The sequence below is a fragment of the Salvelinus alpinus genome, chromosome 1 (genome assembly GCF_045679555.1).
Source record: "Salvelinus alpinus chromosome 1, SLU_Salpinus.1, whole genome shotgun sequence".
Classification (NCBI taxonomy): Eukaryota; Metazoa; Chordata; class Actinopteri; order Salmoniformes; family Salmonidae; genus Salvelinus; species Salvelinus alpinus.
Window position 1 is genome coordinate 106,325,785 of NC_092086.1, and position 26,701 is coordinate 106,352,485.

General features: G+C 42.3%; 2 protein-coding genes across 3 annotated transcripts in view; one reads left to right on the plus strand and one right to left on the minus strand.

Annotated features, from left to right (window-relative positions):
* The window catches only part of LOC139537955 (phospholipid phosphatase 1-like), a 34,177-nt gene extending 12,620 nt beyond the window's left edge, over nucleotides 1-21,557 (plus strand). The window contains exons 2-6 of one of the 2 annotated variants that reach the window (XM_071339877.1): nucleotides 7,786-7,937; nucleotides 9,871-10,154; nucleotides 13,030-13,087; nucleotides 18,142-18,318; nucleotides 19,553-21,557. In XM_071339877.1, the coding sequence (XP_071195978.1) occupies nucleotides 7,786-7,937; nucleotides 9,871-10,154; nucleotides 13,030-13,087; nucleotides 18,142-18,318; nucleotides 19,553-19,672 (791 nt within the window). In that variant the 3' untranslated portion in view covers nucleotides 19,673-21,557. Of the gene's footprint in view, nucleotides 1-4,805; nucleotides 4,961-7,785; nucleotides 7,938-9,870; nucleotides 10,155-13,029; nucleotides 13,088-18,141; nucleotides 18,319-19,552 lie in introns of both variants that reach the window. The other variant, XM_071339871.1, reaches the window with a different exon arrangement.
* Nucleotides 21,283-26,701, minus strand: part of LOC139537948 (exosome RNA helicase MTR4-like) — a 69,535-nt gene continuing 64,116 nt past the window's right edge. Inside the window, exons 25-26 of the mRNA XM_071339860.1 lie at nucleotides 22,811-22,915; nucleotides 21,283-21,577 (exon numbers count right to left, since the gene is read on the minus strand). Of these exons, the coding sequence (XP_071195961.1) occupies nucleotides 21,525-21,577; nucleotides 22,811-22,915 (158 nt within the window). The 3' untranslated portion in view covers nucleotides 21,283-21,524. The remainder of the gene's footprint in view (nucleotides 21,578-22,810; nucleotides 22,916-26,701) is intronic.

The following is a 26,701-nucleotide window of genomic DNA, read 5'->3' on the forward strand; positions in this document are numbered from 1 at the left end:
ATAAGTCAGTAGAAACATGTCAAACGATGTACTGAATCAATCTTTAGAATGTTGTTAACATACATCTTGAAAAACATTCCAACTGGAGAATTAGATTGACTTCAGTTGAGCGATGGAACGGAGATGCCTATCACGTGAACGCGCGTGGTCAAAGCATGGTCAGCTCGTGGCAGTGGTGACTAATTCCTGTCTCCTTCGGCCCCCCTTCACATTAGAGTCATCAGACAAAGTTCTATTGACTGTTGACATCTAGTGGAAGCCGTAGGAAGTGAAAACTCATCAATATCTCGCTGTAATTTCAATGAGAGCTTGGTTGAAAATCTAGCACCCTCAGAAAAAATCCAAACAGGATGTGGAACTTCTCAGGTTTTTGCCTGCCATATGAGTTATGTTATACTCACAGACATCATTCAAACAGTTTTAGAAACTTCGGAGTGTTTTCTATCCAATACTAATAATAATATGCATCTATTAGCAACTATGACTGAGGAGCAGGCAGTTTCCTCTGGGCACCTCTGTGCACCTTTCATCCAAGCTACTCAATACTGCCCCTGCAGCCATAAGAAGTGTGAATATCATGACTGTCTGCGTAGTGTTCTATCTCAGAACTTTCACTGACAACAAAGTAACCGAAATACAGTATAGCAGACCCTTTTTCAAATGTTTTTGACATTTGAATGTGATTGAGATAACCAATGTCCATAAAGATCCTACTATTTGAAGTGTTTTGGTGAATGGATATCTCTGAGCTATTTGCACTGAAGCTTAACCATGACCAGCTCCTCCTGTGTGTCCTCTTATTTATTTATTTATATATATATATATATATATATATATATAGAGAGAGAGAGAAGTATATTTGACCTCTCAGCTTCCCTATCAAATCTAAAAATGTCAAACAGAAAACAAAAGAAAATGAACAACTATGACAAATGGTTTGATAAAGAATGCAAAAACCTAAGAAAGAAATTGAGAAACCTATCCAACCATAAACATAGAGACCAAGAAAACCTGAGCCTACACCTTCACTATGGTGAATCACTAAAATAATACAGAAATACACTACGGAAAAAGAAGGAACAGCACGTCAGAAATCAGCTCAATGTAATTGAAGAATCAATAGACTCTAACCACTTCTGGGAAAATTGGAAAACACTAAACAAACAACAACACGAAGAGTTATCTATCCAAAATGGAGATGTATGGGTAAACCACTTCTCCAATCTTTTTGGCCCTATAACAAAGAACAAACAGCAAAAACATATACATGATCAAATACAAATCTTAGAATCAACAATTTAAGACTTCCCGGAACCCACTGGATTCTCAATTACATTGAATGAACTACAGGACAAAATACAAACCTTCCAACCCAAAAAGGCCTGTGGTGTTGATGGTATCCTCAATGAAACGATAAAATATACAGCTAACAAATTCCAATTGGCTATACTTAAACTCTAACATCATCCTCAGCTCTGGTATCTTCCCCAATATTTGGAACCAAGGACTGATCACCCTAATCCACGAAAGTGGAGACAAATTTGACCCCAGTAACTACCGTGGGATATGCGTCAACAGCAACTTTGGAAAATCCTCTGCATTATCATTAACAGCAGACTCGTACATTTCCTCAGTGAAAACAATGTACTGAGCAAATGTCAAATTGGCTTTTTACCAAATTACCGTACAACAGACCACGTGTTCACCCTGCAAACCCTAATTGACAAACTAAACAGAGGCAAAGTTTTCTCATGCTTTGTTGATTTCAAAAAACCTTTGACTCAATTTGGCATGAGGGTCTGCTATACAAATTGATGGAAAGTGGTGTTGGGGGGGGAAAAATACGACACTATAAAATCCACGGCCTAAACATCAGCGCCACAAGTAACTTCCACATAGCTGTGAACGAGCTGAAAGAAAGCCAGGAAGGGCCCTCTATGCCATCAAAAGGAACATAAAATTTGACATACCAATTAGGATCTGGCAAAAAAATACTTGAATCAGTTATAGAACCCATTGCCCTCTATGGTTGTGAGGTATGGGGTCCACTCACCAACCAAGAATTCACAAAATGGGACAAACACCAAATTGAGACTCTGCATGCAGAATTCTGCAAAAATATCCTGTGTTCAACGTAAGGATCAATCCGATACCAACTAATTATCAAAATCCAGAAAAGAGCCGTTAAATTCTACAACCACCTAAAAGGAAGCGATTCCCAAATCTTCCAAAACAAATCTCTCACCTACAGAGAGATGAACCTGGAGAAGAGTCCCCAAAGCAAGCTGGTCCTTGGGCTCTGTTCACAAACACAGACAGACCCCACAGAGCCCCAGGACAGCAACACAATTAGACCCAACCAAATCATGAGAAAACAAAAAGATAATTACTTAAGGAACAAAAAAACTAGAATGCTATTGGCCCTAAACAGAGAGTACACAGTGGCAGAATACCTGACCACTGTGACTGACCGAAACTTAAGGAAAGCTTTGACTATGTACAGACTCAGTGAGCATTGCCTTGCTATTGAGAGAGGCCGCCGTAGACAGACCTGGCTCTCAAGAGAAGACAGGCTATGTGCACACTGACCACAAAATGAGGTGAAAACTGAGCTGCACTTCCTAACCTATTGCCAAATGTATGACCTTATTAGAGACACATGTTTCCCTCAGATTACACAGTGTGCCATCACAGTAGCAAGATTTGTAACCTGTTGCCACAAGAAAAGGGCAACCAGTGACGAACAAACACCATTGTAAATACAACCCATATTTATGTTTATTTATTTTCCCCGTTGTACTTTAACCATTTGTACATCGTTACAACACTGTGTATATATATACACATAATGTCATGTGTAATGTCTTTATTCTTTTGGAACTTCTGTGAGTGTAATGTTGTTCATTTTTATTGTTTATTTCACTTTTGTATGTTATCTACTTCACTTGCTTTGGCAGTGTTAACATATGTTTCCCATGCCAATAAAACCCCTTGAATTTAATTGAGAGAGAGTGTTTACATGCTGAGTACGGCAGAGTGTTTACATGCTGAGTACGGCAGAGTGTTTACATGCTGAGTACGGCAGAGTGTTTACATGCTGAGTACGGCAGAGTGTTTACATGCTGAGTACGGCAGAGTGTTTACATGCTGAGTACGGCAGAGTGTTTACATGCTGAGTACGGCAGAGTGTTTACATGCTGAGTACGGCAGAGTGTTTACATGATGAGTACGGCAGAGTGTTTACATGATGAGTACGGCAGAGTGTTTACATGATGAGTACGGCAGAGTGTTTACATGATGAGTACGGCAGAGTGTTTACATGCTGAGTACGGCAGAGTGTTTACATGCTGAGTACGGCAGAGTGTTTACATGATGAGTACGGCAGAGTGTTTACATGCTGAGTACGGCAGAGTGTTTACATGATGAGTACGGCAGAGTGTTTACATGCTGAGTACGGCAGAGTGTTTACATGATGAGTACGGCAGAGTGTTTACATGCTGAGTACGGCAGAGTGTTTACATGATGAGTACGGCAGAGTGTTTACATGCTGAGTACGGCAGAGTGTTTACATGCTGAGTACGGCAGAGTGTTTACATGCTGAGTACGGCAGAGTGTTTACATGCTGAGTACGGCAGAGTGTTTACATGATGAGTACGGCAGAGTGTTTACATGCTGAGTACGGCAGAGTGTTTACATGATGAGTACGGCAGAGTGTTTACATGCTGAGTACGGCAGAGTGTTTACATGATGAGTGTGTGAGTTTGAGGATGTAGCGGGACAGTTGAGCAACACAGACCTCCACTCTGTCCCTCATGGGAAGAGGGGCCTCATGCTTCTGGTTTCAACTTGAACCAGAATAAAAAGGCTGTGCTGTTTTCCCAGCATGCCTTTCCCCAGCAATAACAAAAGGCTGAACGGACAGGGAGCCAGAGAACAGACACATTCAACTCAGACATTGAACGGCCACAACCTATTAGTTATGATACACTATCTACCGGTCTTTACAGTTTGGATCCATAGAGTAATGAGCTACTACTCACCAATTGCACTACAGCACCGATTTCCCAAAGAGATTGTACAATCTTTCTCAAGAGTCCCCTGTGCTGTGAAAAACGGTCATTATGTTGTCATTACATCATGTATTCCGTCTGATGTCATTGTTGTTGAACTGTTTCTTTTGATGCTATGTTGTCATTCAACTGGAGCATTTACTGAAGGGCCTCCCTTGGGAACTCATTCTCATAGCTAGAGACCGATTGGTCCCAGACCAGTCTCTAAAACATTCCTCTCTGAAACAATCGTTCCCTTAGAGTAGGGTTGCAAAATTCTGGTACCTTTCCCAAAACTCCCTCGTTTTTCAGAAATCCTGGTTGGAAGATTCCTGGAATTATGAGTGAATAAGCAGGAAATCTGGTAATCCTCCAACCAGCATTTCTGGAAAAAATGAATAGAAACTAAACACTTTTAGGTCAGGGAAAGAATAGAATTGGGGTGGAATGTGTGAGTTCTTTAAAGTAAATTCAGTTCCATGAGTGACTTTTTCCAATTCCACACCTGGTTAGGGGACAAGACAGCTAGCCAGGGATGCATGCCCCGCCTGTACAATTGTAAGGGAAACACTGCTCTGAGTCTGAAGTCTCTGGTTGAATATTAACATCTCCGCATCATTACAAACACGTGCTGGTACTGTAGTAGCATGGTAGACACTGACGTGGTGTTGCTGCTGTCAATAGTGTCCCTGCTGCAAGACATAACAATACTATTGTTACAAAGTTAACCCCTTAACTTCCTCTCTCCATCCACAGCGGGACTGCCCCTGGCAGCCCTTAAATTGGGCCAAATCAAGCCCTATCAGAGGGGCTTTTTCTGTAACGATGACAGCATCAGCTACCCCTTCCACTCCAGCACAGTCACCTCCAATGTGCTCTATGGTGTGGGCTTCACTTTGCCCATTTGCTCTGTAAGTAACAATGGAAGAGTTGACAAAACAAAACATTTCTTACATTTCTACTAACCAAATATTGAACAGCTGGCTTAGAGTACATTATAATGGACAGCTACAGTACTACACAATAACTAACAAACAGGCAGCTGTTCTATCTAAATTGACAGTTAAAAACTTTTGATACCATACACAAAGTGTTCCTTTTAGTTATTTAGTTAAACACCTGGTCATGATGTAAAGCTTGAACTTTAGGGAGGATGTCCATAGAGCTTAGGTGTCAGAACCAAAGAGTTCAATTCAACAAGGCCATACCCAGTAAGCAAAACAAATAGATACGATGCCACTACAACCAGATTACAACCATGTAAACAGATTGATGTTATTTCAACCAGTTTATAACCATATAAACCGCTCGGGGATTCGATCCAGGAACCTTTTCGGTTACAGGCCCAACGCTCTAACCACTACACTACCTGCCGCCCCATTATTTCAACCAGCTTATAACCATATAAATTGGTTGTAATTATATTTCAACCAGCTTATAACCGTATAAATTGGTTGTAATTATATTTCAACCAGCTTATAACCATATAAACTGATTGGAATGATATTTCAACCAGCTTTGCCAACCGGGTAATGGTTAACTCAAAAGAGGATGCCCAGTCCACAGTGTCCCAATTCCCCTTTCACACATCCCCATTTTATTTTGACACGTCATTTCAGCCACCCCTATAGAGTATTTCATTCACACATATCCTGATATCCATATGTCATTTCAGTCACTTCTGAAGCTTGTGTTGTGAAAGCTTCTCAGATGTTATTGGATCATTTGTGGTTTTCATCAATAGTAAGGCCTTTAGAGTCCAACCGATCAGTAAGGAATTAGGAAGTCCTGGCTGTTATTGAGGTTCATGCTGATAGGCTTTGGAACAAACACAGGTTACGTTCTCTGTCCAAAAAGAACTGGAACACTTTCCTGGAACACTGTTGATACAGATTCTATTTGAAGAATGACAGAGACAGAAGTGTTGGCACACTGTTCCCTTTGTGTGTGTGTGTGTGTGTGTGTATCTGTGTGTTACTTAGGAAAGCATGTGTCTACTACTAGCTATTGTCTACTATCCTGTGTTACGGTCAGAAGTTGAGCTGGTGTGCGTGTAGTGTTGGTGACTGATCCCTCTTCCTGGCCTTCTAAAGTCTTTACTGTGATGAAAACCTTAAAACACACACACACACTAGACTTTTGTTTTTCATAAACTATGTCTATTCCATTATAATTCACTGGAGTCCCATACACAAAACTTACATCTCAACTCCAGTTCCCTGGACCAGACCAACTGATTTATTTCTCTATACATCAACCTGTTGCCGTGGCAACATTTCAAACTGTGGTGCTTCACAATGCAGCTTTCAGCAGAATAGAGAAAAGGGGTGTGGTTAGTGAGAGTGAATCTATCACCTGAGAGTCTCTGTGGGACCAGTTTCTCCTCTGTCCTTGACAGCCAGACTGCTGGGGTCCTTTTTGATGTCAGCAGTATGATCTGACCATGATAATGTAAATAAATATAACCCCTTTATTCAGCTATGGAAAGGATTTGCATACTAATGTGAACTAAGCTCAACTAACCTTTTCACACATCCTGTTTCTACTTTCCTTGGGTCAATGTGTGTCATAAAGCTTGCAGTGTGCGATTTGACGTTTTACAAACTATGGTTTTGTGTTTATTACGAATTACTAATGATTGCTTCCACAGCACGTTTGAAGTATACCGTTTCCCTACTGTATGTAGTGTGAAACTCTATTTGGAGGTTTCTAATGTAACTAACATCTTCCTGAAGTTTCTAATGTAACTAACATCTTCCTGAAAAAGCATTCCTGTTACGTCCAACATGATGACCCACTGTGCTTTAAGGAACGCAGGGAGAGAGAAAGATGAACAGAGAGAGAGAGATTTCACTTGCTTTGGCAATGTAAACATTTGTTTCCCATGCCAATAAAGCTCCTTGAATTGAATTGAGAGAAGAGAGCAGAGAGAGAACACTATCGCTGGTCGTTGTGGAATGGACATCTAGGCCTACTTGTGGAATGGACATCTAGGCCTACTTGTGGAATGGACATCTAGGCCTACTTGTGGAATGGACATCTAGGCCTACTTGTGGAATGGACATCTAGGCCTACTTGTGGAATGGACATCTAGGCCTACTTGTGGAATGGACATCTAGGCCTACTTGTGGAATGGACATCTAGGCCTACTTGTGGAATGGACATCTAGGCCTACTTGTGGAATGGACATCTAGGCCTACTTGTGGAATGGACATCTAGGCCTACTTGTGGAATGGACATCTAGGCCTACTTGTGGAATGGACATCTAGGCCTACTTGTGGAATGGACATCTAGGCCTACTTGTGGAATGGACATCTAGGCCTACTTGTGGAATGGACATCTAGGCCTACTTGTGGAATGGACATCTAGGCCTACTTGTGATTGCATGTCCATTGCACTGTGCACTCAAGCACTAAACAGCTGTGAAAGTTTAGGGTGGTGGAGAGGGAGGATCATTTGGGCTTCATTGGTTCTTCCATTAACACCTTCTCTTCACCAGGGGAGAGAGTAGTGTTAGTTCCCATGACAACTCTCTTTAGCTACCATGTTGTTTTTCCCTTCCTCCTGTTCCTAACAGCCTGCAATGTTGAAATATCTACTTAGAAATGCCACTTAGCAGATGCTTTTATCTAAAGTGACTTAGACGGGTGTATGTGGATGCAGGATAACAAGGTGTTCAGTCTACTCTCCTAACCTGTTCCTCCTGTTCTGTTCTCTTTCATTTGCTTTTTGCTAGCTGGACTCCCGTTCGCAATACTTACACCGCTACACAATCCCTTCAAACGGGGATTTTTCTGTAACGATGATTCGATCAAGTACCCTCTAAAAGAAGACACCATATCCTATCAGTTGTTAGGTGGAGTTATGATACCTGTCACAGTACTCACTGTAAGTGCACCTGTTTTATGTTCCCTAGTTAACTTCTCTTCCTTTGCCATTTTGTGCTTAACATTCATTTAGGCTACACATACATACACAAATGACGTGTATGTCTAGTTTAACAGCTTGCTTCATTAATCGTATTGTCTAATAATAACACTATTAAAAATAACAATCAACCAAAGAAGGCGCATAGGCACCATGTAAACAGAGTAGAAAGAACTTCCTATTTTAGAGTATCACGAAAACTGAAAAATCAAACCCCAACCTGTGTTAGTTACTTCTCTGTGTACTCACAGACCACAAATGTATCCGACCATGGCGGTTGACCTTTAAAGTCACTGAAACAAAGGCCTCTCCATAAGCCTACTCATAGTCTCCATCTGAACGATACAATAGGAATAGCCAAACTGTCCCTCCCTCAGAGATTTCCCGCTTGACTCTTGGCCAGTATTCCACTGACTGTCTTAGTAAATATCCTTGAGAGTTTCTATAGTCAAATTCAAAGCACAGAGGCCCGTATTCATAAAGCGTCTCGGAGTAGGAGTGCTGATCCAGGATCAGGTCCCCCCTGTCCACATATTATTATTCATCAAAACAAAACTGATCCTACATCAGCACCTCTACTCTGAGATGAGGCACTTTAGGAGCCTTGTTGTGGCTGTTATATAAGTCTTACAACGGGTTTTGCAGCATTCACATTCAAAAAAGCTTTTTTTGTTCCATTAAATGTACATAAATTCACCTCCCATGGTCTGCACACATTTCCAGTCAGTCAGTGTAATTGTACTCTGCAAGTAGAAACCCTCACACTGGATGTAACTCATTTACACGTCATGAATTACCCTAAATGTTTGAACAGTTGGGCTTTCCAAGTTCAACAGAAACCGTTATCAGGACAACACCACCCCCTTGACAGTATAGCAGTAAGAGTATGTTTATATTGTAGTTTTAGGCCTATTTCCAGATAGAGGAAAGTAAACACACTTCCAGATAAGCTCTCATGCTTTCAGGTCCATTGTCCCCCAGAGTGGTAGAGAGGTGTGAGCCAGACAGTTGTCCACAATAACCACATCCACTTATTTACAAGAACACACAATCTAAAAAAGACCCCCAACCCACCCACAATGTTTCCATGACGTATGTTTTACATTCAACATGCTCTCAAAATAGTTTCTACCGTTGATACACATCTGACCACAAATAGCTATATCTTCTAAAGGAACAGGCTAGGTTTGACTGCTCAGGTGTGACTCAGAAGCTGTATTGTGATGCACCAGTGTGTTTTGTTTTCCCTGTTTAAAAACGTCTACTCATTTGAATTTACACACGTTTTTCAGTGGACATCCTTGTTAGGTCTTTATAGTCACTCAGATGGACATTCCTCTAAAATGCAAGGGTCTATTATACTTAAAGGGTCAGTGCAGTCAAGAACATGATTTTTCTGTGTTTTATATGCATTTCCACATTGAGGTTTTGAATAATTATGTGAAGTTGTAAAAAATTATAATGCCCTTTTAGTGTAAGAGCTGTTTGAAAAGACCACCTGAAATTTCAGCCTGTTTTGATTGGAGGGAGCTTTGGCATTCCATGGTGACATCACCATGCAGTACATTTATTAATAGACCAATAAGAGTTCCAAACCTTTTCAGTTTTCCCCTCCCCACTCTGACAGTCCAAGCAACATTCTTCCTTGAGAAATTGTTCTCTGCTAAGAAGCTATTTGTTTCTTTTTGTAGTTAAAATGGTCAATCACAGTAAGTTACTTGTTACCCTGAAATGAATTGATATTGAGATAAAAACAGCTGCATTGGACCTTTTGAAATTCCTGTAATTTTAGTGACTGACTTGCCAGTTGTAATCTTGTAACTCCAAGCTGTGAGGGAACAGTGAGAGACCTAACCTCACGACCTGTCTACTTCCTCTCCTCCCTTCCTCACAGATGGTCTTTGGAGAGTGCCTTTCGGTCTATCTCAAACGCATCAAATCAAAGTCCTCTTTCAGCAACATGTATGTGGCCCGTGTTTACAAAGCCATCGGCACATTCGTGTTCGGGGCAGCCATGAGCCAATCTCTCACTGACATCGCCAAGTATTCGATTGGCCGGCTCCGACCCCACTTCCTGGACGTGTGCAAGCCTGACTGGAAGCTGATCAACTGCACGGCAGGCACCTACATAGAGGACTTTACCTGCACAGGGGACGCACACTTGGCCAATGAGGGCAGGTGGGTGTTGTTGAGGGGAAACTGACAATTGGGCCAAATTTACCCACTACCCCTTGGCCCCCTATCGCTTCAGTGTTCAAAGCAGATCTGAAGAGTCAAATACAATTGTATTAGTCACATGCGCCGAATACAACAGGTGTAGACCTTACAGTGAAATACTTACTTACAAGCCCCTAACCGACAGTGCAGTTTCAAAAAAAAATATGGATATGAATAAGAGATAAAAGTAACAAGTAAAAAAAATAACAATATTTAAAGGGGCGTACCGGTACAAAGTCAATGTGAGGGGGCACTGGTTAGTTGAGGTAGTATGTACAGTGACTTGGTGGAGCTTCCACCATATGCCTTACAGATATGCAAACATCAAAGGGAGGGGTAGGAAACTATTTGTGACTGGCTGGGATGCTTCTTTCAAATCTACTGACTGAATTATGACATCATCCATCAACTGAAATACAATATCCTGTTGTATTGTTTATTATGGTCAGATAATGTGCTGACCATGAGATCATTGTTGAGGAAGGCAAGCCCACACTTTCAAGATTCAGGCTGCGTTAGTGTTGAGAGAGCCACAGTACTGAAGTGGACACTAGTTCGTGTTGTGAGAGAGCCACAGTACTGAAGTGGACACTAGTTAGTGTTGAGAGAAAGCTTGACCATGCAGATCCAAATTTCCTCAGTACTGTAACATAACCATCAGCATAATGTCAAAACAATAGAGACCTGTATACCACTGTTCTGGTGGATAAGGCTGAAGACAGACGTTCAGCCAGATATCACACAGAGAGGGAGCCAAGAGAGCTGTAAGTCAACCTCGCTATTTAATTATCTTTATTTACCCTGTGAGGACAGTACAGCAGTGAGGGAAGACAGAGTCAGGTCCCAAACCCTCTGTAAACCATTAGAGAGGATTACCTATATAACACACATACACAAGCCAAGGCTCTGGCTGATGGTGGGCCTCATGTCCCTAAGGGAAATGCTAACATTGCAGAAAGATGATCTGTAGGTTATTCTGACCTGCTCTACTCACTCGGTCCACCAGGCAGGTGTTTGTTCTATTAATCACTACCATACCAAAGAAAACAGAGAGCCGGGCAGATCAGGGAAGGGCTGCCATGGGAGACCAGAGCCACACCCAGGTAAATATGACCTTGGCCAAGAGACTGGGAGAGCCCACCCAAGGATCATGGTAGAGATTAGGGTAGTCTCTGTATAGGTTATACTCAGGTTTCTTGGCTAACAGGGGAGAGGTTCACCACATGACCATGAGGTAATGACAGTCTACGGATAGGCAGGCAGACAGGCATCTGTCTCACACCACAGCCAAAATGAAAGTCTGTATAGAGACAGACAGCTATCGCCCACCACAGCCAGTAACAATAAGGTAGGTCTAAGGGTGGGACAGACCAACAGCCACTCGACAACTAACTCGTTTGTTGTTGCTCTAGAAATAGAAAATCTTGGATGTTGATTTCAAAACTAAAAAAAGGACAGACTTCCTCTCCTGTGTACATCTGTCAGTTTGAGTAAACAAGGGAGGGTGTTCAAATCTTGTCAGATTCAATTTAGTGACCTGGTTTTACAGAATTTGGTTAGTGCCTCATCTGATACTGACAATTTACCTTGGTTTCCATGGTGATAATTAACAAGTACGCTTGGAAAATAGCTTTCAGTGAAAGCTCAGAGAGGCCGAGCAGACCTCGGAAGGAACGTCCAAGCTCAGTCAGACCCACCACCGGTTCAGTAGCAGAATTGCAAGACCCATTAACACAAAGGTAAACCCAAGCTTCCTAGTCCAGTGTATTTAGGGCAACCCCAGGCTTCCCAGTACAATGTCAAAGGAGATAGAGGCTATGGGCCTACCTCTGTTTATTAGAGAGGCTATGGGCCTACCTCTGTTTATTAGAGAGGCTATGGGCCTACCTCTGTTTATTAGAGAGGCTATGGGCCTACCTCTGTTTATTAGAGAGGCTATGGGCCTGCCTCTGTTTATTAGAGAGGCTATGGGCCTACCTCTGTTTATTAGAGAGGCTATGGGCCTACCTCTGTTTATTAGAGAGGCTATGGGCCTACCTCTGTTTATTAGAGAGGCTATGGGCCTGCCTCTGTTTATTAGAGAGGCTATGGGCCTACCTCTGTTTATTAGAGAGGCTATGGGCCTACCTCTGTTTATTAGAGAGGCTATGGGCCTGCCTCTTTCCTCCAGTTTGGCCTTTACTCCCACACTTATCGATGTGGAAGGGTTAAAGTACAGAGAGAGCACTTAAGACATTTTCCCTGATAAGCAGCCAGCCAATTTATCAGTGTTACACTGACTCTCCCAACATTAACTAGTATCCACTTCAGTACTGTGGCTTTCTCTCAACACGAACTAGTGTCCACATCAGCACTGCGGCTCTCTTAACAGTAACTAGTGTCTGTGGGCCTGCAGCTCTCCACAGTGTTTATATCAGCCGCTGGTTATCAGTAATCTGCTGGACGGGCAGTGCAGCACTGCTTAAGTAAACAGGAAGACACTAAAGCTGGCCGGATGAGCGAGCTAGGCTAGCGGCCCTCTAACTGCCCCGATCGGCCAGGCTGACTGACACTGTCTCAACATCCAACCCCCCATAACAGACGTCAACGGACGTCTCTCCCCGCTCTCCAGCACAACCCTATCACCCGGAAAAGGGTGTGTCACAGTTTAGCCCCTCTGTGTGTACGTGTGTGAGTTCAGCCAGTTATGTTATTCAATGGAACAATAGGATAATCTATCACCAACACAGAGCCGATTAAAGTGGATGCCAAATTATTTCCCAGCGTTTTTTCCCAGCATTCAAAGTGCCCACAGCCACCACAGCAATCCCATGATGCCATTGTTGTTGTGTTGCAGGCTGTCTTTCTACTCTGGCCACTCCTCCTTCTCCATGTACTGCATGCTGTTCCTGGCAGTAAGTATCCACTATGGGGTTTCCTCAAAGGGCAATATGTGCACTCACTGATAGGGCATGTATAAGATTATAAACTGGGTGGTTCGAACCCTGAATGCTGATTGGCTGACAGCCATGGTATATCAGACCGTATACCACGGGTATGACAAAACATTTATTTTTACTTGTCTATTTACATTGGTAACCAGTTTTTAATAGCAATAAGGCACCTCGGGGGTTTGTGGTATATGGCCAATATACTACGGCTAAGGGCTGTATCCAGGTACTCCACGTTGCGTCGTGCAAGGACAGCCCTCAGCCGTGGTATATTGGCCATATACCACACCCCCTTGTGCCTTATTGCTTAGCGACCAACTGAGTTTACTTCAAGGTCATTACAGCACAAGACATGCAGAGAATATTTATAGAGGACCACTGCATACATAGAATTAAAACGAAGCAAAAACATAACAGTACACTGTGTTCAAATCTAATTTTATTTGTCATGAGCCAAATACAACAGGTGTAGACTTTACCGTGAAATGCTTACTAACAAGCCCTTAACCAACAATGCAGTTAAAAAAAGATTTACTAAAACTGAAGTATAATTTTTTTTTTTTACAATAACTTCCCTTTCCCTATATACAGGGGGTACCGGTACCGAGTCAATGTGCAGGGGTACAGGTTAGTCGAGGTAATTTAGGTAATTTGTGCATTTAGATGGGGGTAAAGTGAGGGGGAAAAAGCAGTGGGTGGGGTCATGTTGATCTTTACTAGGGTGCAGACAGTGTAACGTTACATTAGGCAGCTCTGAATGGTCCACATAGTAGTGTGTGTTAGGGCTCTATTCAATCCGTAGCGCTGAAGATCCACTTTATAGCGATTGACAATTAAAGGCAATCTTCCCACGGTCGCGGAGACTGCATTCACGGTACACACTGCACGTGTCGGTTCAATCGAAAAGTACCTTTACTTTTTTATGCAGATCTTCCGCGAGGTCTGACTCCTGACCACAACAGAGAACACTAGGGTCTATTTAGAGCGTTCTTAGAAACAGGATTCAAATTAAATGTTATTGGTCACATACACATATTTAGCAGATGTTATTGTGGATGTAGCGAAATGCTTGTGTTCCTAGCTCCAACAGTGTAGTAATATCTAACGATTCACAAAAAAACACACATCTAAGTAAAATAATAACATTTTGAAATATGGGCCTATTAGATTGAGCAATGTCGGAGTGGCATTGACTAAAATACAGTAGAATAGAATAGTATATACATGAGATGAGTAAAGCAGTATGCAAACATTTAAACATTAGTGGCCAGTGATTCCAAAGCAGCAGACTCCAAAGTGCAGGGTTGTGGAACCGGGTGGAAGCCAGCTAGTGATGGCTATTTAATCTGATGGCCTTGAGATAACTGCTTTTCAGTCTCTTGGTCCCAGCTTTGCTGCACCTGTACTGACCTCGCCTTCTGGATGATAGCAGGGTGAACAGGCCATGGCTCGGGTGCTTGATGTCCTTTTTGGCCTTCCTGTGAGATCGGGTGCTGTAGGTGTCCTGGAGGGCAGGCAGTGTGACCCCGGTGATGCATTGGGAAGACCGCACCACCCTCTGTAGAGCCCTGTTGCGGGCGGTCCAGTTACCGTACCAGACGGTGGTATAGCCCGACAGGATGCTCTCAATTGTGCATCTGTAAAAGTGTGTGAGGGTTTTAGGGGCCAAGCCAAATTTCTTCAGCCTCCTGAGGTTGAAGAGGCACTGTTGCGCCTTCAGGACCTGAATTCTGGATCCGGACCTGCGCGGGTATTCGGGTGGACCCGTATAGACCTCTACTCTGGGATACAGTAACACGCACATGCTATACCCGTATAGACCTCTACTCTGGGATACAGTAACACGCACATGCTATAATACACCCTTTCATTACCTACAGTAACTTTCAAAATGAGTATAAAAATGGCAAGGGGGACATGGCTTTAACACACTGTATGCTCTTACAACAGCACATTGACAGAGGTAGCCTGTGCTGTTACCCCCTTGCTCCCTCTCCTCCAGGAACCAAACTTAATTCAGTTATGAGCAAGACTGACAAGCTTTATGACCATGACCCCTATATGTCACTACTGGGCCTCCCCATTAGTACTGTGACCAGGGTCAGAGAGGGGTGTGTGGAATAGGGAGAAAACGCTAACATATCCAATTGGAGTACAGAACTGTTATCTTCCATTAAATGTTTTGCAACGGGAAGCCCTACTGAACATGACCCCAGTTTAAAACAGTTCTCTTATCAGTAGTGAGGTACGGGATGACCCAGGATCACACCAGCAACAGCTCTTCATGAACTGCTGTTCCTGTTTGACCAGTTTTTGGTTTATTACACTGTGGTGACTCAGTAAGGAACGAAAAATAAAAATAGTCGTGGGGACAAAGTCCTGGCACGTTACAAAGTATGGACACTCACTGCAGCAAATGGAAGCACCGTGTCACTAAATGGAAGTTAAAAGTCCTTCAAATAGCAGTAAAACGTCCTTCAAACAAGAAGAGACAAACAGTGTCCGGTCTATCCCTGCATACCAGTAAAATCACTATGTTTACATCAGACAGAACTGAAGGAGTGGCAATGACAATCCCATAGTTTTTTTTAAGTCATATAGTCTATTTTAAGAAGTGTGGCTGGTTTGTTTGCCATTTAAATGAACAGATCAGACACACCCATTATTGTACAAAGTCATTGAGAACTACTGAGTCAAGCATAGATGTGTCCCAGAAGTGTTTTTCAACCATGTACACTGATTTGTAGACAATAAGTAGTCAGTCACCTTTGGAGGTGGAAATGGCTCTAAATTGATCAGTAGATCATTTGTTTTGATAACTGATACAGATTTGACACACTTATCTCAACCTGTATATTTAAATGCCTTTAAACTTTATTCATCAAGTTATAGGCCTTGTTAACGGAAGCTGATTGGTTGGTTAAATAGTACTTTTAGGAGGTTTTGGCTATGCAGAATGTATATACCCAGCAGTTGAGAATCTGCCATGTAGAGTGGTTAGAAAGAAGAGCCCAGCCACAGAGCTGGTTTAAGGAAACAGAAGAGAGCATGGAAGGGCACCTCATCTTTAAAATCAGAACGTTTGCATAAACAAACAATGATCAGAGCACACAGTGGCAAAACCAGCTCCTCACGAACATCATTAAACGACAAAACCAGACCAGACTTAAATTAGCCAGCACTGTGACACACCCAAAAGAAACACACAAACCCAAGTAGAAACCCAAGAGAGGTTTAAAGCATGTCAACAACTAGCCTCAAACTACAATTGCTCTGGCTACGCTGCTATGCAGCAGTGTGCTGCTCCTTACCCTTCTGTTTTGTGTGAGGTTGGGTATTGGGACAGCAAACCTTTTATTTTATTCTAGTCCAACAAGTTAGTAGTAAATCCATTTCAACCGTTTATACCTGGTGCTAACATTCATCCTTTGCCCTGATTGTGCCCACATTTTGTAGACAGGTGTAGACGATCAAAAGCCCTGGGGGCCGATTCAGACTTAAGGAATGAATGTCTATCCTACGCACTTCTCAGTAGTTATTCAGACTTACCTTATGGAGGCGTGTAACGAGGTTTGTGGCAGGTATTAAAAAAAGGTGGTTTGATTCCTACCTAAAGTTACCGCGTTCAGTCAATGGTAACGTTGGAAGTACTGTAGCCTACAATATAATTATAATATGGAGAATAGTACACAATAGTAAACCCTAATTGCCCGCTGTCTTATAAGAACTGTCTTATGCCGTGATTTAATAAGCATACATTTCCCAATTCATTGTTACTACAATTTGTTTGGCCTTCATTAAATACTATAGTATCCACTACTACTTCACCCTCAGCCACAAGGATATGACGGCTTTACAGAGGAAACAAAGAACGGCAGGCAAAATCAAACGACTTAATGGAATGAGACAAATGTAGTGAAGGGAAATAACACTACATTGGCATTTAAATATAAGTGTTTATTACTTACGGTCGCTGCCAATAGTAAATAATAATAGTCATCATAGGCTATAGCCTACAAATTGAAGGAGGCAGGAAAAGTCAGGGCATAATGATTAGAACATTCTAGAGAGTCGAAAGGGTACATTTGACGAGACTCTTTGCCTTGATATCCAAATTGAATCACTGCAAGTTATTAGGCCATACAATTAAAATCTTGCATAATGGCACAGCATTTCTTACTACATTGTGAGAATGAGGCATAAATGGGCCTACCTGTCATGTTATGCGTTCCAGTTTCCTGCCATATGACTGGCTTCACATTCATCTCCAGCAACCAAGGTCAAATAGATAAAACAAATTGTCAATTAGCCTATATTTACAATCCCCTTATCCAAACGGATTACTAGTTTACCTAGCTCATATCAATTTAGAAATTACAGCGCATGGAGAATGCCGTTATTTCTAACAAAAAAAATGAAGTAATACTTTTTCCAACTGGCAGGTTAGCGCTACCTTATGGTTTCAGGGTCAGAATACGGCATATCTACATACGCCTCCGCCACACCTCAATTTCTTTGATCTTCACCCCAAATGCGTGGCTTTCTGGTACTGGCATTTCCACCATGCTTAAGTTCAAGGTCAGAATACGCTAAAGTAGCCAGGCATGCAATGTGTCTGTATATAGTGTAGATGGATTTGGTCAGTAAAAACATTGAAATTATGATTATCACGCCATCTAAATTCATTGACAGCTGGCACCATTGACCATAAAGGTCTTAAAATGAATAAATTCATACTATATATATATTTTTTTTTTAAAGTCTAATCATTTTCATACAGAGGGACCATGAAATCTGGTCACAATGCAGACAGAAACACATTTTTATGCCAAGTGTAGACGTGGCAAATCTTGATCAGAGATTGGATTATCTTAATCAGATGACAACAACCACGTGTTAGCACCAGGTATAAACAGGACTTTAGCCTGTAACTAATTTCCAGTTTAACTGGCCAAACAAGTTAGAATAAGGCCTTGTGGTTTTACTACTAACAACTAATGTCTATCTGTGTCTCCCAGCTGTACATCCAGGCCAGGCTGCAGGCAGGGTGGGCCAGACTCCTGAGACCAACCCTACAGTTCTTCCTGATCGCGGCGTCTGTGTACACCGGACTGTCTCGTGTGTCTGACTACAAACACCACTGGAGCGACGTCCTGGTTGGCCTTATCCAGGGAGTGCTCATGGCCACACTGGTAGTGAGTAACCACGACACCGCTTCATTTGGTTCAAAATAATAACTTTATTGGTCCATTTTTTACAATGGAAATTGGTTTTCAGCTTTGATACTCTGCTATCTACCACCCAGATGTGGTTTCCAAACCTTGTGATCTGGAGCATTAAAGTGGCTTATACAATGCATTCAGGAACGTATTCAGACCCTTTGTTTTTCCACATTTTTTACATTACAGCCTTATTCTAAAATGGATGAAATTATAATTATTTTTCATCAGTCTACAAACAATACCCCATAATGACAAAGTAAAAACAGGTTTTTAGGAAGCACTCCACCAATCAGGCCTTTACAGTAGAGTGGCCAGACAGAAGCCACTCCTCAGTAATAGGCACGACAGCCCACTTGGAGTTCGCCAAAAGGCACCTAAAGGACTCTCTGACCATGAGGAACAAGATTCTCTGGTCTGATGAAACAAAGATTGAACTCTTTGGCCTGAATGCCAAGTCTGGAGGAAACCTGGCACCATCCCTAAGGTGAAGCATGGTGGTGACAGCATCATGCTCTGGGAATGGTTTTCAGTAGCAGGGACTGGGAGACTAGGATCAAGGGAAAGATGAATGGAGAAAAGTACAGAAAGACCATTAATGAAAACCTGCTCCAGAGCGCTCAGGACCTCAGACTGGGGCGAAGGTTTACCTTCACACAGGACAACGATCCTAAGCACACAGCCAAGACAACACAGGAGTGGCTTCGGGACAAGTCTCTGAATGTCCTTGAGTGGCCCAGTCAGAGCCCGGACTTGAACCTGATTGAACATCTCTGGAGAGACCTGAAAATAGCTGTGCAGCAACGCTCCCCATCGAACCTGACAGAGCTCGAGAGGATCTGCAGAGAATGCGAGAAACTCCCCAAATACAGGTGTGCCAAGCTTGTAGCATCATACCCAAGACTTGATGCTGCCAAAGGGTACTTCAAAGTACTGAGTAATGTCATTTCAGTTTATTTTTTATAAATTTCTAAAAACCTGTTTTTGCTTCATCATTATGTGGTGTTGCGTGTAGATTGAGGGGGGAAACGATTTAATCTATTTTAGAATAAGGCTATGACATAACAAAATGTGGAAAAAGTGAAGGGGTCTGAATACATTCCCGAAGGCACTGTAGACCTAGGGATCTCCCAATGCATAGCATTATGGCCACTGTTTTCCATTTAATCTATCTCCTTCCACTTACTCTACCATTCTTTTTCTGCTGCAGGTCTTCTTCGTGTCAGACTTCTTCAAGAATAAGGTTGAGCCTCAGAAGGAGGATATTCCCCACACCACCCTGCAGGAGACACCCACAAATGGAAACCACTACGACAGCAGCCCCAACTAAACTATAAAGGAGAGGAGGAACCATCCGGAACCATACATGGCGTGTAGCCAGTGGGGAAGTGTTTACTGCATGCGCATCATACCCCACTAAGGGACGGACCACTGGGGTGGACAGAAAGGCTAAGTACCAAATGGCCCCCTATTCCCTATATAGCATAGCCTATAGGGCTCTGTCAAAAGTACTGTGTAGGGAAATAGGGTGCTATTTGGAGTGTTGCCAAACCTGTGAATGTAACCCTGCTTTGTGCATTTCTGACCTGGAGCCTAGCTCCCTATTGAACATTGAGTCACACCCATGTTGCCTTGGCTGGACTGCTACTATCATAGCTTCCTTTGTATTATCATTACTATCCCAACAAGACTAATATAAATGTATCTATCTCAACAAGACTAATATAATGTATCTGTACCTGACTATCCCAACCAGACTAATATATCTGTACCTGACTATCCCAACCAGACTAATATATCTGTACCTGACTATCCCAACAAGACTAATATAACTGTACCTGACTATCCCAACAAGACTAATATATCTGTACCTGACTATCCCAACAAGACTAATATCTGTACCTGACTATCCCAACAAGACTAATATAACTGTACCTGACTATCCCAACAAGACTAATATAACTGTACCTGACTATCCCAACAAGACTAATATATCTGTACCTGACTATCCCAACAAGACTAATATATCTGTACCTGACTATCCCAACAAGACTAATATAACTGTACCTGACTATCCCAACAAGACTAATATATCTGTACCTGACTATCCCAACAAGACTAATATATCTGTACCTGACTATCCCAACAAGACTAATATAATATCTGTACCTGACTATCCCAACTAGACTAATATAATATCTGTACCTGACTATCCCAACAAGACTAATATAATATCTGTACCTGACTATCCCAACCAGACTAATATAACTGTACCTGACTATCTCAACAAGACTAATATATCTGTACCTGACTATCCCAACAAGACTAATATATCTGTACCTGACTATCCCAACAAGACTAATATAACTGTACCTGACTATCCCAACAAGACTAATATATCTGTACCTGACTATCCCAACAAGACTAATATATCTGTACCTGACTATCCCAACAAGACTAATATATCTGTACCTGACTATCCCAACAAGACTAATATAATATCTGTACCTGACTATCCCAACTAGACTAATATAATATCTGTACCTGACTATCCCAACAAGACTAATATAATATCTGTACCTGACTATCCCAACCAGACTAATATAATATCTGTACCTGACTATCCCAACAAGAGACTAATATAATATCTGTACCTGACTATCCCAACTAGACTAATATAATATCTGTACCTGACTATCCCAACTAGACTAATATAATATCTGTACCTGACTATCCCAACTAGACTAATATAATATCTGTACCTGACTATCCCAACAAGACTAATATAATGCATATGTACCTGACTATCCCAACAAGACTAATATAATGCATCTGTACCTGACTATCCCAACCAGACTAATATATCTGTACCTGACTATCCCAACCAGACTAATATAATGCATCTGTACCTGAAGCAACAAAAGAGACAAACAAAATACCTTACTTTTTTATCCATCCGTATGTAAAAAAAATCACTACAGACGTTTTTTTAATTAAAATTGTGTTAACTATGTACAAATGTGTTGCACTTTTTGGAAGGAAAAAAAGCCATTTCATGCTTATTAACATGAATACAAATAAAAAATATTTAAAAAACATTGTCTGGATGATATCATGATGAAATTACACAAACACAATCGTATTCTTACAAAGTTGATGTTCCAGTCACAAAATACAACAAATCACAGATATAGACTGGCAGCAAACACAATATCCCTCTTGATTTTTGTGATACCTATAAGAAAAAACAGAAGAAATACATGAGTATTTACTTGCTAAAGCCAATGTACACCTACAGACTAAGACTATATTATTACCTAGGATAGGATAAAGTAATCCTTCTAACCCCCCCCCCCCTTAAAAGAGTTAGATGCACTATTGTAAAGTGGTTGTTCCACTGGATATCATAAGGTGAATGCACCAATTTGTAAGTCGCTCTGGATAAGAGCGTCTGCTAAATGACTTAAATGTAATGTAAATGTAATGGGTGCCTCACAACAAACTGGTCCATACAACTCGAGATTTGTTACTGTTGGGGTCCAAAGTTAGGCACAAGTTTGTAGTAATTCAGTTTCCAAGTGTCTAGCTGAAACCTAACAGAACCTAGTGTACGGTAGACCCGAGGGTTACCTCCACAGACTGCAGAGGGCCCGAAGGTTACCTCCACAGACTGCAGAGGGCCCGAGGGTTACCTCCACAGACTGCAGAGGGCCCGAGGGTTACCTCCACAGACTGCAGAGGGCCCGAGGGTTACCTCCACAGACTGCAGAGGGCCCGAGGGTTACCTCCACAGACTGCAGAGGGCCCGAGGGTTACCTCCACAGACTGCAGAGGGCCCGAGGGTTACCTCCACAGACTGCAGAGGGCCCGAGGGTTACCTCCACAGACTGCAGAGGGCCCGAGGGTTACCTCCACAGACTGCAGAGGGCCCGAGGGTTACCTCCACAGACTGCAGAGGGCCCGAGGGTTACCTCCACAGACTGCAGAGGGCCCGAGGGTTACCTCCACAGACTGCAGAGGGCCCGAGGGTTACCTCCACAGACTGCAGAGGGCCCGAGGGTTACCTCCACAGACTGCAGAGGACCCGAGGGTTACCTCCACAGACTGCAGAGGACCCGAAGGTTACCTCCACAGACTGCAGAGGACCCGAGGGTTACCTCCACAGACTGCAGAGGACCCGAGGGTTACCTCCACAGACTGCAGAGGGCCCGAGGGTTACCTCCACAGACTGCAGAGGAAGTTTTAGGACCAGTTTGCCAAATATATCTAAAAAGACATTTAAAAAGATTCTCAGTCGAGAATGCTTCTTAGTCCAGTAGGCTTATTCTGGGTCTGGGAAGCAGGCTACAAGAGGGAAGTAAGCAGAACAAACTTACCTTCTGCAAACTTGATCTACTAGTTTAGACTCTAGTTGAATACTCTGAGCTGTGTGAGGATTGAGTCAGCCAGTGAGCATAACAGATCTTACCATCTGCAAACTTTTTCTCCAGCTCGGTGTTGCCGATGGCCTTGGCTGCCTGACACATTTGACGCAGCAGCTCTTCCAGGCGACGCATACAGCGGATGATACTACCTACAGACAGGGATCAATATGCAAACAGACAACTCAGCACAGGGCGACAGAATGATACTCCCTTTAGACCGACAGAACAGGGGTGTTATACTAAAGACTGACAGAACGGGGGGGTTATACTAAAGACTAGAGGTCGACCGATTATGATTTTTCAACACCGATACCGATTATTGGAGGACCAAAAAAGCCGATACCGATTAGTCTGCCGATTTTTAAAATTTATTTTTAATAATGACAATTACAACAATACTGAATGAACACTTATTTTAACTTAATATAATGTCTCAAATAAATAACGAAACATGTTCAATTTGGTTTAAATAATGCAAAAACAAAGTGTTGGAGAAGAAAGTAAAAGTGCAATATGTGCCATGTAAGAAAGCTAACGTTTAAGTTCCTTGCTCAGAACATTAGAACATATGAAAGCTGGTGGTTCCTTTTAACATGAGTCTTCAATATTCCCAGATAAGAAGTTTAAGGTTTTAGGAATTATAGGACTATTTCTCTCTATTGCCAGTGTAACAGTATAGCTTCCGTCCCTCTCCTCACTCCTACCTGGGCTCGAACCAGGAACACATCGACAACAGCCACCCTCGAAGCAGCGTTACCCATGCAGAGCAAGGGGAACAACTACTCCAAGTCTCAGAGCGAGTGACGTTTGAAACGCTATTAGCACGCACCCCGCTAACTAGCTAGCCATTTCACATCGGTTACACCAGCCTAATCTCGGGAGTTGATAGGCTTGAAGTCATAAACAGCACAATGCTTGAAGCATTGCGAAGAGCTGCTGGCAAAACGCACAAAATTGCTGTTTGAATGAATGCTTACGAGCCTGCTGGTACCTACCATTGCTCAGTCAGACTGCTCTATCAAATCATTAACATAATAACACACAGAAATACGAGCCTTAGGTCATTAATATGGTCGAATCCGGAAACTATCATCTCGAAAACAAAACATTTATTCTTTCAGTGAAATACGGAACCGTTACGTATTTTATCTAACGGGTGGCATCCATAAGTCTAAATATTCCTGTTACATTGCACAACCTTCAATGTTATGTCATATTTACGTACAATTCTGGCAAATTAGTTCGCAACGAGCCAGGCGGCCCAAACTGTTGCATATACCCTGACTCTGCGTGCAATGAACGCAAGAGAAGTGACAATTTCACCTGGTTAATATTGCCTGGATTTCTTTTAGCTAAATATGCAGGTTTAAAAATATATACTTCTGTGTATTGATTTTAAGAAAGGCATTGATGTTTATGGTTAGGTACAGTCGTGCAACGATTGTGCTTTTTTCGCAAATGCGCCTTTGTTAGGAAGAAATAGTCTTCACACAGTTCGCAACGAGCCAGGCGGCTCAAACTGCTGCATATACCCTGACTCTGTTGCAAGAGAAGTGACACAAAGAAATTAATGTTAGCAGGCAATATTAACTAAATATGCAGGTTTAAAAATATATACTTGAGTATTGATTTTAAGAAAGGCATTGATGTTAATGGTTAGGTACACATTGGAGCAACGACAGTCCTTTTTCGCAAATGCGCACCGCATCGATTATATCTAACGCTGGACACGCTAGATAAACTAGTAATATCATCAAATATGTGTAGTTAACTAGTGATTATGATTGATTGATTGTTTTTTATAAGATAAGTTTAATGCTAGCTAGCAACTTACCTTGGCTTCTTACTGCATTTGCTTAACAGGCAGGCTCCTTGTGGAGTGCAATGAGGCAGGTGGTTAGAGCGTTGGACTAGTTAACCGTAAGGTTGCAAGATTGAATCCCAGAGCTGACAAGGTAAAAATCTGTCGTTCTGCCCCTGAACAAGGCAGTTAACCCACCGTTCCTAGGCCGTCATTGAAAATAAGAATGTGTTCTTAACTGACTTGCCTAGTTAAATAAATGTGTAAAAAAATAATATATTTTTTAAATCGGCTAAATATGTGTCCAAAAATACCGATTTCCGATTGTTATGAGAACTTGAAATCGGCGCTGATTAATCGGTCGACCTCTACTAAAGACTGACGGAACAGGGGGGGGTTATACCAAAGACTGACGGAACAGGGGGGGGGGGGGGGGGGGTTATACTAAAGACTGACGGAACAGGGGGGGGTTATACTAAAGACTGACGGAACAGGGGGGGGGGTTATACTAAAGACTGACGGAACAGGGGGGGTTATACTAAAGACCGACGGAACAGGGAAAGAGAACACAGACACAGGGCTGAGTGTTACAGATTATACTCCCTATGGACAGAGCAGACAGACAAGGCTCAGTTTGCAAACACTCCCTTCAGCCAGTTCAGCACAAAGCACAGAGAGACACAGGTCAGTTTGACCAGAGCAATACCTGGCTATCAAGTTTAATAGACCCAAGTCAAATTAACACTGGAGCCACCAGGGCTCAAGGGGAGAGTGACAGGTAATCATTAAGGGGTTAACTGAACCACTCCGCGGTACCATAAGCACCAACCACACCAAGGATCCCCCGGTCAGAGACCACACCTTCACTCACCGAGAGAGAAGAGCAATACTCCCGCTTACTCACTTCAACTCCCCATTCCCCCTTAGTAAAATACAACCACAGTTTCCAGTCAAGCTTAGCATGGAAGCCAGAGACAAAATCTCAGAAAGATCTAATAAATTAACATGGATCTCGCTCATGGTAATTAAAAAGGGAGCTACATATTTTACTGCTCATGTCAGGGTGATGTCCGGAGCGTTCTCACAGTGACTTTTGGGAGAGAATGAGAGCATTAGGGGGGATCGGTTTCAGCCATTTCTCATTTTAAATCCTCTACTCTCATGGTGCCTTAAAGGGATACTTCGGGATTTTGGCAATAAAGCTCTTGATCTACTTCCCCAGACCCCAGCGAACTCATGGATACCATTTTGTCTCTGCGTCCAGTATGAAGGAAGTTAAAGGTAGTTTTGCGAGCCAATGCTAACTAGTGTTAGCGCAATGACTGGAAGTCTATGGTATCTACTAGCATGCTAGAAGTTACCAAAGACTTCCAGACATTACACTAATGCTAATTCGCAACTTCCTTCAAACTGCACATAGAGACATACAAATAGGTATCCCTTTAAAGCTACAATCTGGGATTCGTTTTTCGGCAGTGCCGTCCCTTATTTTGGAATACAGATGGGGGATAGGGATGGGGCTCGGGAAATGCAGGCCTAACCCCTCTCAAATTCATAGACAGTGACACTCTTGGTGTAACGACAATCCATTGCACCCACATGATAGTTCTAAACATTTTGAAGCTATACATTTCAGCCCATTGACGTTCATCCAGAGCTGGCTTAAAATCTGTCCTCCTTTGAAGAGTCTCTCCCACTCCAAGCCCCCAACAATGTGCCTCTTTCAGACAAAAACAATTCCTGACAATATATAATGGACCAAAGCCAAGTCAGAATGCAGAGAAAACCATGTGTTTCACCTTCAATGACCTACAACATGAAAGATGCTAAAACCAAATAGTTTTATTAACTGCTAGTTGTAGACATTGGAAACAGAAAGACCCCACATGAAAACAGAAAGAACCCACACGGAAACACAACAATTGAAAGCGCTCAGACATTTCATTGACATTGGGGCAGGCGTTAAGCAAGTTACCTTGCACTGACTAAGTTTGATAAGATCACCTGCTAAATGACTAAAATGCATGTAAAATTTACCTTTAAAGATGTCTGACGTCCTGCATAAGAACATTTGGAAAGAGCTATCTATTTCATAGTTCTGTACAGGTATTAGGGCGACAGGTGTTGGTGGGGT